General features: G+C 42.0%; 1 protein-coding gene across 1 annotated transcript in view; it reads left to right on the top strand.

The window, feature by feature from the left end:
- USP4 (ubiquitin specific peptidase 4) overlaps positions 1-15,879 on the top strand; it is a 131,927-nt gene that overhangs the window by 60,644 nt on the left and 55,404 nt on the right. Inside the window, exons 10-11 of the mRNA XM_065408657.1 lie at positions 331-489; positions 4,342-4,566. Coding sequence (XP_065264729.1) covers positions 331-489; positions 4,342-4,566 — 384 coding nt within the window. The remainder of the gene's footprint in view (positions 1-330; positions 490-4,341; positions 4,567-15,879) is intronic.

The following is a 15,879-nucleotide window of genomic DNA, read 5'->3' as shown; positions in this document are numbered from 1 at the left end:
TCCTAAAAGAGCACAACTGAAACTTGTACAACACTCCAGGTGCTGGTAGTTGGTATTTCTTGACCCAGAGCTTAGTATCAGGCAGTCCAGATTCCCACCATCCTGGTCTTTAAAAATGCCCTTGATTGAAAGGCTTTAAAATAGGCCAGGAAATCTGTACTGACATCCTTGTTATGTTGTCTTCAGCTTCATTGTAGTTAGCACTAAACTACAGCAGCTTCTTGCTGCAGAATTCTGCAGAAGTCAGGATATGATTTTCTTTATTTCATTTTTACAGATACATGCATGACGCTGCTCTGACCAGATTGTCCCGTTCTGTTTTAATTTTAGACCCAGGTCGGCCGTTTTGCCCCTCAGTTCTCAGGGTACCAGCAGCAAGATTCTCAGGAGCTCTTGGCATTCCTCCTGGATGGCTTGCACGAGGATCTGAACCGAGTGAAGAAGAAACCCTACTTGGAGCTCAAGGATGCCAATGGCAGGCCTGATTTGGTACAGTGCTTAGATAAAATTATACCCTATGCTCAACTGGAGGCTCTGAGCTACATTTAAATAGCATGAATAGTCTGTATTAAACTGCTATCCAAAGCCAGGAAGATGATAGTTAAAGCTGTAAATGTGCTTAAGTTATTGTTTGCACCTTGGGATTGCAGTGGTCTTGCTATATCCCCAGCGCTGCTCTGACACTTGGAATGCTAGAAGTCTCAATAGAGGGAGATTAGTGCGCAGAATGCAGCTAATAAACTCAAACGTGAATGGTAAACTGCATTATCCCATATCACTGCAATTTATCACTTGACTGTCATTCCACGTGTGGGGTTGGAGCACAGAATTTAATAAATTACGTTTTTGTGTTCTATGTGCAGTGAATGTGATTGTGGCAACACAAATGATGGCATAATTTACCCTTTCTCCAAGATACCACCTAAATCTGTTTGTTGTGTATGTAAGGAATTGCCTAGAATCCTGTTAAGGAGAGGGGGCCTTGGACCCAGCCTACCGTTGCCTTTTATCCAAGCACTTCCATTTTTCTCTAACTTAAGGAGACGCTCTGAGCATTTATGCTGTATCTTTCCTTCATAGTCCTGAGTCCTGCTGTTGGCGATAACTCTGATCTCATCTCAGCAACCTAGTTATAGTGCATATGGTACTGTACCATAGGTAAAGTGTGCCAAACCAAGAAGAGCTTCCAATCCACAGGCTCAAGCAAATAGAAATCCTCAAACTCGGACAAGAATTTCCAGAAAGCCAGTTCAGATAGCTCTATGATTACTGCCTGCAGATGTCCTTTAGTTCAGCCCCCTTACCCTTCACTGGGGGAAAAGCCAAGTGATGTAGATGTATCATAGGATAATGATGATTGATAAAATACTTTCCATTCCAAGAGTATCTAAGGAAGATATTTAATAGCAGCTGCTAAAACTAGACATTTTTAAATTGGCAGGTTCAAATAACTTGCAACAAAGAGTTTTAAAAGAACTGACTGAAGAGCTCTCTGGACCATTAATGTTGATTTTTAATGTGTCTTGGAATACTGGGGAAGAAAGCTAAAGTGTTAATATTTAAAAAGAATAAATCGGATGAGCAAAGTAATTATAGACCCATCAGTCTGATGCCAATTCTGGGCACGATAATGTAATAGCTGATATGGGAACTCAATTAATAAAGAGTTAAAGGAGGGTGCTATAATTGCCAATCATCATGGGTTTAGGGAAAACAGATCTTGTCAAACTAACTTGATATCTTTTTTTTTTTTTTTTTTAAATGAGGTTACAAGTTTGATTGATGAAGGTAATAGTGTTAATGTAATATACTTTGACTTCTTTAAAGCATTTTACTTGGTACCACATGACATTTGATTAAGAAACTAGAGCTGTACAAAATTAACATGACACGCATGAAATGCATTAAAAACTGGCTAATTGCTGGGTCTCAAAATGTAACTAAATGGGGAATCAGCATGGAGCGGGTGTGTTTCTAGTGGAGTCCTGGAGGGAGGGGTTCTTGGCTCACTGCTATTTAACATTTTTATCAGTGCCCTGGAAGAGAATGTAAAATCATCACTGATCAAGTTTGCAGATGACACAAAGATTGTTAAATGATGAAGAGGACAGGTTAATCATACAGAGCGTTCTGGATTTCTTGGTAATCTGGGTGAAAACAAACAATATGTATTTTAATACAGCCACATATTAAGTCATACATCAGGAAACAAAGAATTCAGGCCATATTTAAAGGATGAGGGACTTTATCTTGGGAAGTAGTGACTGTGGAAAAAGACTTAAGAATCATGGTAAATAATCAGCTGTGAATGTGAGCACCCAGTGCAAAGCTGTGGCCAAAAAGACTAATGCAATTCTTGGATGCATAAATGGGAATATTGAGTAGGAGTAGAGAGATTATATTACCTCTGTATTTGGCACTCTTGCAACTACTACTGGAAATATCATGTCCAGTTCTGGTGTCCACATTTCAGGAAGGATGTTGATAAATTGGAGAGGATTCAGAGAAAGAGCCATGATAGTGATTAAAGCAGTGGTTCTCAAACTTTTTTTTTTTTTTTTTTTTTCCATGGACCACTTGAAAATTGCTGAGGGTCTCAGTGGATCACTTGATGATCTTTCCAAATATTGTTTGTACCGTTAGCTAACTATTGTAAAGCGCTTTGGATAAAAGCGCTATATAAAAAAATCCCTTAATAATTGATGTTTTTTTGTTCTTCAAATAAAAGCACACAACTCATATTTTAATATTAGTAGTCTTACCTTTCTAATGCGATGGATGTGCCCTCTCTCCCCCGCCGCGGCAGTCCCTGAGCTGGGCTGGGAAGGATGGGGGGGGGTCTCTCCCTGGCCACAGCAGCCACAGAGCTGAGGCTGGGAAGGAGGGCCATCTCTCCCTGGCAGCCGCAGCCCTGGAGCTGGGGAAAGTCACGTCTTTCTCTGGCTGCCACAGCCCTGCATGTCCCAAATTCCCCCCCACTCCCACTTCTCACCCCACTTCGCCCTCTCACCTACCTCCTGTTCCCCCCAAGGCCACTACCTCATCTTACACGTGCGTCTCCTCCAGGGTCCAGGCACCTAATTAGTGGAACCACGCCTGTGCGGCTCCACTAATTAGGTGGGTGGCCCTTCATTCTCTTGTGTGTGGCCGCCCAGGCACGCACCTTATAGGGAACTATCCGTGGACCATCTGAATGGCGCTCGTGGACCACCAGTGGTCTGCAGACCACAGTTTGAGAACCTCTGGATTAAAGGATTAGAAAAATGTGTTTTATAGTGATGCTTGAGGAGCTCAATCTGTGTAGTTTAACAAAGAGACAGTTAATGGGTTACAGTACCTACATGGGAAACGCATTTGATAATACAAGGCTTATGCAAGGTCCAATGGCTGGAAGCTGAAGTGTGACAATTTCAGATTAGAAATAAGGCATACGTTTTTAATATTGAGAATAATTAACCATTGGAACAGTTTACCAAACGTTGAGGTGGGTTCTCCATCACTGGAAAATTTTAAACCAAGATTGGATTTTTTCTAAAAGATTATGCTCCCATTCAAACAGGAATTCATTCAGGGAAGTCTATGGCCTTTGTTACATGGGAGGTCAGACTAGATGATCATAGTGGTCCCTTCTTGCCTGGTCTATGAATCATCATCTTCTAACTTCAGGCTCTGGGCCACAGTTTTCTACTCTTCCAGAGAAAACTCTGCATAACATTTATAAGCTGAGAGCTTTTGCAAGCTGGAGACCACAACCTGTCCCTTCTGGGTCAGGACAGAAAGCAAATGACCTTCCATGGGTAAGGACTACATGAAGCCTTGCATACCCCACTATGGGTAGGAAATCCATTCTATGTCATACTTTACACATACAGCCTAGAGATGAACTTTAGCTGCATCCAGTACATGGGGCCTGATCCAAAGTCCTTAATGTCAATGGGAAGACTCCGATTGATTGCAATGGCCTTTGGATCAGGCCCATGGACTTCAAGCAACTTGCTCCTTCCACTGCCCCCTCTCTCTCCAACCCTCACCTCCTACACTGAGGAAATCTGTAGCAATACAGGCCTGACCTAACACAGAGTGGTAGAATTAGGTGTCCGCTATTTCCTTCTGCAGCAGGAAAGACTTGCAGACCTGGGGCCTGGTTAGTGAGAGAGAATGGTAGGTGGTTAAGAGGGGCTGAGTTCAGGAAACCTTAATAGTATTTCCAGCTTGCTTAGGTGTGCATATATATATTTTTTAAATATCAGAATTATGCTGAGTTCCTTTTGTCTCATGTCTCTGTATTTACAGTTCTAGGGAAGTGTATGAGTCAGAATTAATTTTATTTCCTTTCTACAGGTGGTGGCGAAAGAAGCCTGGGAGAACCATAGATTAAGAAATGACTCTATCATCGTGGATATTTTTCATGGCCTTTTCAAATCCACCCTGGTCTGTCCAAAATGCTCTAAAGTTTCTGTGACTTTTGACCCTTTCTGCTATTTAACTCTTCCACTGCCCTTGAAGAAAGATCGTTCCATGGACGTTTCTCTGGTTTTTGCAGACCTGCATCGTAGACCTACCCAGGTAAAAAAAGACATTTGTAGGTGTGAATTATCCCCAAAGACAGTCACTGCAATCCAGTTCGGGAAAATCTGATCCATTTGACTATTAAGGCTGAGATTTTCAAAGTCACCCAAAGGACTTGGATGCCAAATTCTCATTTTAAAATTTATTGGGGATTGAGCACCCAAAATCGAAAGTGGTTTGGAAAATATCTCATTCTAAGTGACTGGGATGATGGGGCAGCAGGAAGCTTATTTGCCCTGGTGGCAACAAGACTACATATGATAATATTGGAGAGCATAAGCAATGACACATTTGATTGTCACATCCAACCCTGCCTGCCTCTGGTGCCTTGGGAAGTGCTAGGCTGAAACTTCTCTTGAGTGTATAGGGCTCTGAGAGGACTTATGCAAAAATGAGGGGGTTAGTTAAACAGAAATTAAAAGGTACAGTGACTAGAGTGAAATCCCTGCAAGCTGCTTGGACACTTTTCAAAGACACCATAATAGAGGCCCAACTTAAATGTATACCCCAAATTAAAAAAACACAGTAAAAGAACTAAAAGAGAGCCACCATGGCTTAACAACTATGTAAAAGAAGCAGTGGGAGATAAAAAGGCATCTTTTAAAAAGTGGAAGTCAAATCCTAGTGAGGTAAATAGAAAGGAGCATAAACACTGCCAAATTAAGTGTAAAAATATAATAAGAAAAGCCAAAAAGGAGTTTGAAGAACAGCTAGCCAAAACCTCAAAAGGTAATAACAAATTGTTTAAGTACATCAGAAGCAGGCAGCCTGCTAAACAACCAGTGGGGCCCCTGGACAATCGCAATACAAAAGGAGCACTTAAAGACGATGAAGTCGTTGCGGAGAAACTAAATGAATTCTTTGCTTCAGTCTTCACGTCTGAGGATGTTAGGGAGATTCCCAAAGCTGAGCTGGCTTTTGTAGGTGACAAATTTGAGGAATTGTCACAGATTGAGGTGTCACTAGAGGAGGTTTTGGAATTAATTGATAAACTTAGCAGTAACGAGTCACTGGGACCAGATGGTATTCACCCAAGAGTTCTGAAAGAACTCAAATGTGAAATTGCGGAACTACTAACTATGGTTTGTAACCTGTCCTTTAAATCGGCATCTGTACCCAACGACTGGAAGATAGCTAATGTAATGCCAATATTTAAAAAGGGCTCTAGATGTGATCCCGGCAATTACAGACCGGTAAGTCTAACGTCAGTACTGGGCAAATTAGTTGAAACAATCGTAAAGAATAAAATTGTCAGACACATAGAAGAACATAAATTGTTGGGTAAAAGTCAACATGGTTTCGGTAAAGGGAAATCATGTCTTACTAATCTATTAGAGCCTTGCATGGTGTCAAGTATCAGGGGGTAGCCGTGTTAGTCTGTATCTACAAAAACAACAAGGAGTCTGGTGGCACCTTAAAGACTAACAGATTTATTTGGGCATAAGCTTTCGTGGGTAAAAACCTCACTTCTTCGCTATGCATCCGAAGAAGTGAGGTTTTTACCCACGAAAGCTTATGCCCAAATAAATCTGTTAGTCTTTAAGGTGCCACCAGACTCCTTGTTGTTAATCTATTAGAGTTCTTTGAAGGGGTCAACAAACATGTGGACAAGGGGGATCTAATGGAAATAGTGTACTTAGATTTCCAGAAAGCCTTTGACAAGGTCCCTCACCAAAGGCTCTTACGTAAATAAAGTTATCATGGGATAAGAGGGAAGATCCTTTCATGGATTGAGAACTGGTTAAAGGACAGGGAACAAAGGGTAGGAATAAATGGTAAATTTTCAGAATGGAGAGGGGTAACTAGTGGTGTTCCCCAAGGGTCAGTCCTAGGACCAATCCTATTCAACTTATTCATAAATGATCTGGAGAAAGGGGTAAAAAGTGAGGTGGCAAAGTTTGCAGATGATACTAAACTGCTCAAGATAGTTAAGACCAAAGCAGACTGTGAAGAACTTCAAAAAGATCTTACAAAACTAAGTGATTTGGAATGAAATTTAATGTGGATAAATGTAAAGTAATGCACACTGGAAAAAATAACCCCAACTATACATACAATATGACGGGGGCTAATTTAGCTACAACTAATCAGGAAAAAGTTCTTGGAGTCATCGTGGATAGCTCTCTGAAGACGTCCATGCAGTGTGCAGTGGCAGTCAAAAAAGCAAACAGGATGTTAGGAATCATTTAAAAGGGGATAGAGAATAAGACGGAGAATATCTTCTTGCCCTTATATAAATCGATGGTACGCCCACATCTTGAATACTGCATACAGATGTGGTCTCCTCATCTCAAAAAAGATATACTGGCATTAGAAAAGGTTCAGAGAAGGGCAACTAAAATGATTAGGGGTTTGGAACGGGTCCCATATGAAGACAGATTAAAGGGGCTGGGACTTTTCAGCTTGGAAAAGAGGAGACTAAGTGGGGATATGATAGAGATATATAAAATCATGAGTGATGTGAAGAAAGTGAATAAGGAAAAGTTATTTACCTGTTCCCATAATATAAGAACTAGGGGCCACCAAATGAAATTAATAGGCAGCAGGTTTAAAACAAATAAAAGGAAGTTCTTCTTCACACAGCACACAGTCAACTTGTGGAACTCCTTGCCTGAGGAGGTTGTGAAGTCTAGGACTATAACAGGGTTTAAAAGAGAACTAGATAAATTCATGGAGGTTAAGTCCATTAATGACTATTAGCTAGGATGGGTAAGGAATGGTGTCCCTAGCCTCTGTTTGTCAGAGGGTGGAGATGGATGGCAGGAGAGAGATCACTTGATCATTACCTGTTAGGTTCACTCCCTCTGGGACACCTGGCATTGGCCACTATCAGTAGACAGGATACTGGGCTGGGTGGACCTTTGGTCTGACCCAGTACAGCCATTCTTATGTTTTTGTTCTTATGACCTTATGATCCCGAGCAGAAATGAGAAAATATCCTGTGTTTGCAGAAATTCAGGAACAACTTGACCCTTTTATGTACCCACTGTATGGCCGGGTAGGTTTATCTGTGATCTGGAAATGGGAGTGGACAATCAGGTGGCAAAAATTGCAGCTGGCACAAAATTACTTAGGTTGATGAAGACTGGAAAAGACCAAGAAGCTTCAGAAAGATCAAATAAAGCTAAAAGAATGGGCAACATAATGTCAGATGAAAGGCACTGCTGACAAATACAAAAGAATGTGCATTGGAGGCCATAATTTGAACTACTCCTACAGTTTGCTGTATTTTTAAATGAAAAAGACCGAAACATTATTGTAGACTCATCACTGAAAACCTGCTCACTGTACAGTGTCCATCAAAAAAGCAAACGTAAGTTGAGATTTATACAGAAATGGAAGGAAAATCTGAAGATATTAGATCATTATGAACCAGTGACTTACCTTTATCTGGAATACTTGGTTCAGTTCTGTTCACCCTATCTCAAAAAGGATATAGCAGAAACAGAAGGTATTCAGAGACAGGCAATAAAATTGTTAGCGGCCTGGAAACATTCTTTATGAGTGACAATTGAAATGACACACTGTTTAGTTTAGAGAGGAGGTTAATAGGAGGAGACCTGATAGAGGTATATAAAATAATAAATGGCATGGATAGAATGTTTATAAGCATTCCCATAAAACAAGAACAAAGTGGACCTTCAATGAGATTGAAAGATAACACATTTAAAACTGATAAAAGCAAGTACTTTATGTGACACCTAGTTAACGTGTGGAATTCATTGCCACTGGATAACACTGAGGCCAAAAGCTTAACAGGATTTAAGAAAGGATTAAAAAATTTTATGGATAATTGGAACAATGCACAGATAAGGTAAAAATACAAATAGAGGAATTAAATGAACAAGGCAGCCTCTGGGGTCATGTGGAATCTTACTGTATGGACATGTTAAGTAATTAATCACTACAAGGATTCTTGCACCTTTCTCTGAAGCATCTGGTATTGTCCTCTGTCTGAATCAGGATATTGGATTAGACAATCCACTGGTGGCAGTTCCTGTCTTCAAGAACTTCTATGCATCCCCACTTGTGGGATAGCTCCCTCTGCTGACGAGCTCACAGAGCCCTCTTCAAAGCAGTGGGGTGTACATGTTCTGAGGTTTTCAAACATTCAGCACCCAGGTTATAGAAGGGAGTGCACTTCTCAGCTGTCTCAGTTCCTTCTGCTGTGTGTCTTGACTACTGTCAGGGTGGTAAGCTTAGTGCACTGTTCTGTAGTTGAGGTATATCCCTAAGTTTAGTTGAGTTCTCAAAATTCCCTCCAGTGCTGAAGCTGTGCTCGGATTGAAACCTGCAAGGGGTTGAAAAGCTGTGCCCATGTTGATGATGATTCCAGAATCAGATCCCCAAACAGATCAAAAACCTCACTTGGGCGATTTCCCCCTCTTTGACCCAGTATGCTGCCTGCAAGGCATTCACGCCGTAGGCTTTCCAGGACTGCCAACTGCAGCCCCAGCTGCACCTTATGGAAGTGGCCCTAAAGGCTCTTGAGTTACTAGAAGGCTGTGTTTCTGTGCACCGCCCAGACTGACCTGTATCTGCATCGCTGCCCACACCAGCTGTATGGGCAAAGTTGTTTACTCTGGCCACAGCTTCAGCACCAGCTTTCACTAGGGACTTGAGTGCTGGGTCAGTTACCTTGGAGTCTGCTCCACGTGGTACAATCAAGATTCAACACAAAACAGTGCCTTTGGCACTGACTTCTGCCACAAAGGCAGCTCCAATGATCCTCTAAGCTGGCACTAGCTTCTGGTAGGCCCCTTAAAGCACCAAAACCCTTGGCTCAGCTTGTACAGCAGAACACTCCTGGCTCTGCCTCAGGCCTTCCTCCATGGGGCTCCAGCCTCAGCACTGATGACTGCACTAATTCTGAGGAGGAGAAAAGGAAATGTTTGTCCAGCAGTGAAGTGTGTCCTAAAAAGAAACAGCAGCATTTCTGCTGGACTTCCCTGCCGCAGGAGCCCTGTTTGGGTTCTTCATGCTTTGGCACCATCTTCCAGCTTAGATATTTACTTCACTCATACATCTCATCATTGAGCCTGGAGTAGTCACCTAGCCCTCCTCTCTGGGACTCCCAATTCTGGACCATTGATGATCTGGAGTTTGGCGGATCTTCTGTGCTGCCCGGCACGAGGACACAGAGCCATCTGACTCCCTAAGGAGTCCAACTCATAGACTTACACAGAGTCCTTTACAACTTCTAACTATGGAACTATATTTGGGACTAAATACAAACTTTCAGAGTTGGCTGGACCTAGTGGCAGGGTGACCCCAGCTTGTCTTTTTCCCCAGCTCTAGGGCTTTGGGGAGTGTCCCATCAGCACAGCCCCTGTTTCAGTACTAGGGCCTGATCTCATGTCACCAATACAAGTGGACCCAGCATCACAGCCTTATCCTCCTCTTCCAACTCCCTGGTGCCTTCTCCGGCCAATGGTATTGATGACCTGGATGTCTTGTAAGAGGTAATGCTGAAAGATATATATATATTTTTTAAACTTTCTGAAGGGGGATGTCACTGGTGTGCCACCTCCCCAGATCACAACACTGGATCCTCAGTTGTGTCACTTTCCAGATATCAGTGTCAAGTGTTGCTGAGAAAGTTCACTGCTGTTACAGCTGCCAATATCAACCAGAGCTGTAAAGCTCTGGAGTCACTGTTGACATTCTCCCATTTTGCTCTGACAAGCTGGCTTTCTCAGCTGTGGTTTTAGATCCAGCCATGGATTTTTGGCTTACTCCAGCATCTTTGCCTGCAGTCTCAAGAAGGTGGCTAGGATGTACCCAGTCCAATCTCTGGGCTCTAGATACTTTGAACAGCACCCCACTCCTAATAGCCTGGTGGTGTCAGTAGCTTTGGTCAAGGGAAAGGAGAACAATCCATTCCACAGCTAAAGATAGAGAGGGCAGGAGAATGAATTCCTTAGCCCACAAAGTCTATTCCTCAGGCTCCTAGGGGATGAGAGTGCAGACTACCAGGTGGCTATGGTGAGATACCAGTATGCATTGTGAGGAGCTATAAGTCCTGTTCTGGAGTCCTTTTCGCATGATGTGCCTTGTGAACAGTCATACATGTGTCTGACTCATTTGTGAAGACTGTGACCATGGCATAACTCTCCAGTGGTACTCCTGTTTCATTTGTCGGGTCTGTCTGCAGAGCCACAGGCAAAAATAAAGTATTTGCCCTTTGAAGGCAGGATCTCATCCAGTGAGTCATTTCTTTCATCACTAAAAAGTTTAAATCTATTAGGATCTTAGGCCCCTCCCTGAAGCTATCCAAGCCCTCTGCCTCTCAGAAGCAGATGTTGCTTCTCCAGCCTTCTGTTATCAAATGCAAGAACCACATACCAAGAAGCAAACAAAACACAAACAAACTTGTCTTGCTTCTGGTCAGCCCAAGGCAGGTTTGACAGTGCAGTCAAGTACAGACTACTGGCCTCTGCACATCTTCCTGCTTGCTCCCTCTCTGCCCCTCCCTTCGGACCACCTCTATTTGTTTCTTTTTACATCACATCTCATTGCTGGGTCGAGACATTCTGTGATGGATATTCATCCAGTTCTGCCCCATGCCACTCCTTCCCTGTCCCTCTTCAGTGACCCTTGTCACAAGAGTCCTTCTAGAGAAAGTGGACTCCTCCATGGTTCCTTTCATGAGGAAGGAGTTCCCTTTTGAAATGTGAGTGGAGAAGAACATTTTTGTTCCTGGTATCGCATCATTCCCAAGAAGGTGGACACTCTTGGACCCGTCTTGGACCTTGTGAGTCTAAATAGTTCCATTGGGATCTTGGAGTTCACACACCCATGCACACATACCTTCACCCCCCCTCCCCCCCCCTTGGAAGCAATCATTCTTTCCCTCTTGCAAGGATACTGCAACCTGGCTCCCTATTTACCATTTCCACATAACCATCAGGAAGGTGGGACAGACACGTTAGCAGTACAAAGTACTTCCCTTTGGTTGATCCATGGTCCCAAGGGTATTCACAAAATATCTGGCCAGAATAGCTGCTCATCTGAGGCCGGATCTACACCTAAAAGTTAGAATGACCTAGCTACATCGCTCATGGCTGTGAAATTTTTTTACTTCCTGTGCAATGTAGTTAGGTCAGCCTAACCTCCACTGATAGATGCAGCTAAGTTGACAGAATTCTTCCGTTGACTTGGCTACTGCCTCTGTCAGAGGTGGATTAACTATATTGATGGAAAAAACCCATCGATGTAGGAAGTGTGTTCACTATGATACTACAGCAGTACAGTTGCAGTGCCATAACTGTGCCACTGTGGTGTGGACATACGGTTAGATGTTACCCCTAAGGGGTCCATGTCTTTCCATACATAGATAACTGGCTGATAAGAGCCAGGTTTGTAGCAGGAGATGAGCCTCCATATTCCATATTTGCCACTGGTTCCACAGTGTGGGGCTTGCAGCTCGCCTAGGAGAAATCAACCCACATCTCTTTCAGAGGATCACATTCATCAGAGCTGTTTTGGATACTGCTCAGGGAAAAGCTTCCTTACCAAAGAAAAGTTTCCTCAATATTTTTCAGATTCTTCCTATGCTGAAGGCCACTCCAACTGAGACTACTCAATATTTCTTGAGGGCCCTTGTAATCACTGCAACATTGTATAGTTCCACTGTTGCATTAATTTAAATGGAATAAATGGGGTAAAGATGTTAACATAACCTAATATTAACCAGAGTTAAATGAGGTCTGGGGTTTGGAATACAGAGACCTCTGCCTGCGTAACACCCTTGCAAACACACCCTTTAAAAATCCTTTTTAACCTTTTATTAAAAATACAGAAAAGAAAGAGAAACAGTTTAAGCATTTGAAATGTAAAGTAGTAAATAAGGCTTTCTTTTTAACATTCCTTGTTCCCTTCTTCTTTTGCTGGAGAGAGCTTTTAGAAGGAAAAATCCCCTTGTTTTGACAGTCACTTAGATTAGAGGTTCTCAAACTTTTTTTTGTTGACGGACCCCTTTTCAAATACAATGTTAATCACGGATCCCCAACTGAGAAACTGATTGACAAAAGTATATATGTACTTCATACAAACACGTACTATTAGTAATGCTTTAAGACTATATTTACAGATACCAGGGAGATGGGTGTGCCTGCTTCTTACTGCAGTCTGTCTTTGGTGTGACATGTGCAGGTGTGCAGTGAGATTTATTTATTTTTTCGTAATATTTTGCAGACTCCCTGTGCAGTCTCTAGGGACCCCATAGGGGCTGCGGACCCCAGCTTGTAGAATAGTTTACACCTTGATTATTTTGTCCACCATTTAGACCTAATATCCAGCATACCAATTTTGGCTCATTAACTTCCAGCTCCACATCTCCTTTTTATAACAATCATTATTTCAGCACAGTCCTTGAATCATGTCAACTCGGCCTTTTTGTTTTTGATTAATTCCCTTATTTTATCTCCCTTTTGTATCTTTTCCCATTCAGTATTTGTTGATAAAAGTTATTGTAACATCTTATAAACTTGTACATACTTGTTACAATTGAGCTCACATATGGATAAGTTTGTAGGTCCAATTATCATGGCATAATTCCTCTCTTTTCTGAACCCCACCTAGGAATGGACATTTGTTCATAAACCCCAATTACAAACAAAAACATCATTTTAGTTTAAGCATAAAAAAGAAGGGGTGAAGAATTACGTGGTTATATTTTAAGGTTTGAAAATTTTATCCCAAAATCGAGGTTTACAAATCTTAATTAAATATTACAAAAATTATAGTTAAAGCTTTCAGATGTTAACAGAGCTTGAGAACTTACAACTCTCATCATTTGTAGCTAAAACAAAACTTAAAACTGCTTCTCTTTATATGTTTGTAAGATGTATTAAAACAAACAAGCTCTTACCACTTGTTTGGCTGTCTGCCCAGGATGGGTAAAAATGGAAAAAATTCCTGTCTTTTTTTTGCCACTTACACAGTTAAAGCTGTATATTTACCCAAACCATCTCAGTGAGTACTTATCCTTCCCTGTATTTTTCCACAGACCCTATGCCAGGAACCCAAGTTAAACAAAATCTTAAACTTAACTTTTATCAGAAGGTTGACTTCCTACAGAAGAAGCCCAAATTAATTAGCATTTGGTGTATGCCTCAAGACAGAGGACTCAGAACTCCACCCATGTAGTAAACTAAATTCTATTTTTGTTACCACCTATTAAAAGTAAGAAATCTGAATGAGACAGGTCATATTGCAACACGCTCCAACTTTGTAGTTCATGTTAGAGCTTTTCTACGCAATGTGGCAAAGCACATGACAGGCATGTGATTTATAAAGTGCTCTAATGTGCTCTAATTGCCCCATTCATAACCTTGCTGGTGCACTCTAAAAGATTCGCATTAATGTAACTACTACTACTTGTGTCCTTCCACCACAGTCATAGGGCATGTTTTGGGCATGTGATAGGGCCTTATCTGTAGCCCTGGTGAGATCTTCTGTGGTGCAAGGTTCCTGCAGGAATTGGCAAACCAACAGATGTTCCATGGTTTGTTTCACCACAGTCACAAATGTCTTGGTCATTTGGGTCACTTCTGAATGTTGACTTTTGACCTGCCAACTCTTGTTCAGAGGCGATGTAAACATCTCCAAGTCAACCAGTTCTTCTCTGCACCTTTGGGAAGGGATTCAGCAACCTCAGTGTGCATTTTGATGTCCTTGTTGAGTGTTTTGAGCTGTGTGTACCATATTTCCAGTTGAATAGCTGTTGGTGATTTTTCTAAGTAGTTCCATTGCAGCTAGGAAGCTTTTCAGTGATTCCAGGTGGGTGGCTGCCTCAGTGTGGCCATGTAGCAGATATCTGGTATCTTTGACTTGTCGTAATTGTTCCCTTTTGCTTGTAACCGCTCTCCTGATATGCAGTGAAGCGGTTCTAGCAAGCACATAAAGGTAGTTCTCATTTGTTGGTTTTAGACATTCTGTGATGTAGCAGCAGCTGTCATCCTGGACAGGGTTCAGCTTTGAACGAACAGATCTTTCCTATGCTGGCATGCATGTTTGGCTGTTGAATAGCAAAGTGCAAGTGCAGTGGCTCGTAGCATTGCTGGGTTGGTTCCCCATTTTAAATGTGCAAGCTTTCTGAGTTTGTTCTGGGTGCAAACTTTCCCTTTTGTCTTCTCCATCGTGCCTTGAAGGAAAGAGTGTGAGCTAGTGTCAGTCTAAGGCAGACAGGATTCCAGCAGCAAGTGATACCCCATTCCAGATTATGTTGATTTGTCTACTGGCCTCATGATTCTGAAGATGGAAGAGACTCACTTGCGTTTTGGCTGGGTTGGCATGCAGTTGGGTTGTTGGTGTAATAAACCGAGAGCCCAAAGAATGCCGATGTTAGCATAGCTTCAATCTGGGCAAAATCCTTGGCTTGTTGTTGGCATAGATAAAACTTCTTGTGCTGAGATCGATCAGTTGATCATTCGTGTAAATATTATAGTGTATTGATGAGAGTATGCTCCCTTATCTTAGGCCTTGTTCTGTTGCCGCCATCCATTCTGCTTCCCACATAGTTTGATATATAAACATTGGTTCTCTAATATCAATTGTATCAGTCGTTTGGGGTGGTGGTCTTTTGTCATGTTATATATTTTAGTGAGGAGCTTTCAATAATTCACTACTGTATGCTGCTGCTAAGCTGACAAACATGGCCCCTGTTACCACAAACTTTTCAAAGCCATCTTCGATGTATTGAGTGATATTCAGCACTTGACTGGTGCATGACTTGCCTAGGTAGAATCCAGCTTGCTCTGGGATTAGATGCTTTTCAATGAGTGGTAATAGGTGTTTTAGGATGAGATGCTCCTATAGTTTCTTGAGGTGACATAGTAGTGATATAAGCCTAAAGTTCTTTGACTCTGTTGTGTCCTTCCTCAGCTTCAGGAGTGCCACAACATGTGTTCGTTGTCAGATCTTGGGTACTTTGTATGTGGCTGAGCATGTGCTAAACAACTTGAGTAACCAGTTCTTTATTCCTGATCCAAAGCGTTTGATATGTTGAATACGAATGTCATCTAGACCAGTGGCTTTGCCATTCTTGAGGGTGTTAATTCTGGAGGTTAATTTGGTCATTACATACTGTGCCCCAAAATTATACGTTTCCTAGTTCTTCTGGCCACTTAAGCTGTATCTTGGGCTATTCGTTTGGTGCCCAGTCATTTTTTAGGAGTCGTTGTGTGACCTTGTCTGCAGTAAATGTGTAGTGTTGCTCTGCTGTCCTTGGGTGGTTGTTTCCAGATGGTTAATCCATGCTTTTTACTGCTCTGGGTCATGTGCACGCTCTCAGTGAGATTCTTTTAT

This window comes from Emys orbicularis, chromosome 7 (assembly GCF_028017835.1).
Source record: "Emys orbicularis isolate rEmyOrb1 chromosome 7, rEmyOrb1.hap1, whole genome shotgun sequence".
Taxonomy (NCBI): Eukaryota; Metazoa; Chordata; order Testudines; family Emydidae; genus Emys; species Emys orbicularis.
This window is presented reverse-complemented; position numbering and strand designations above follow the sequence as displayed.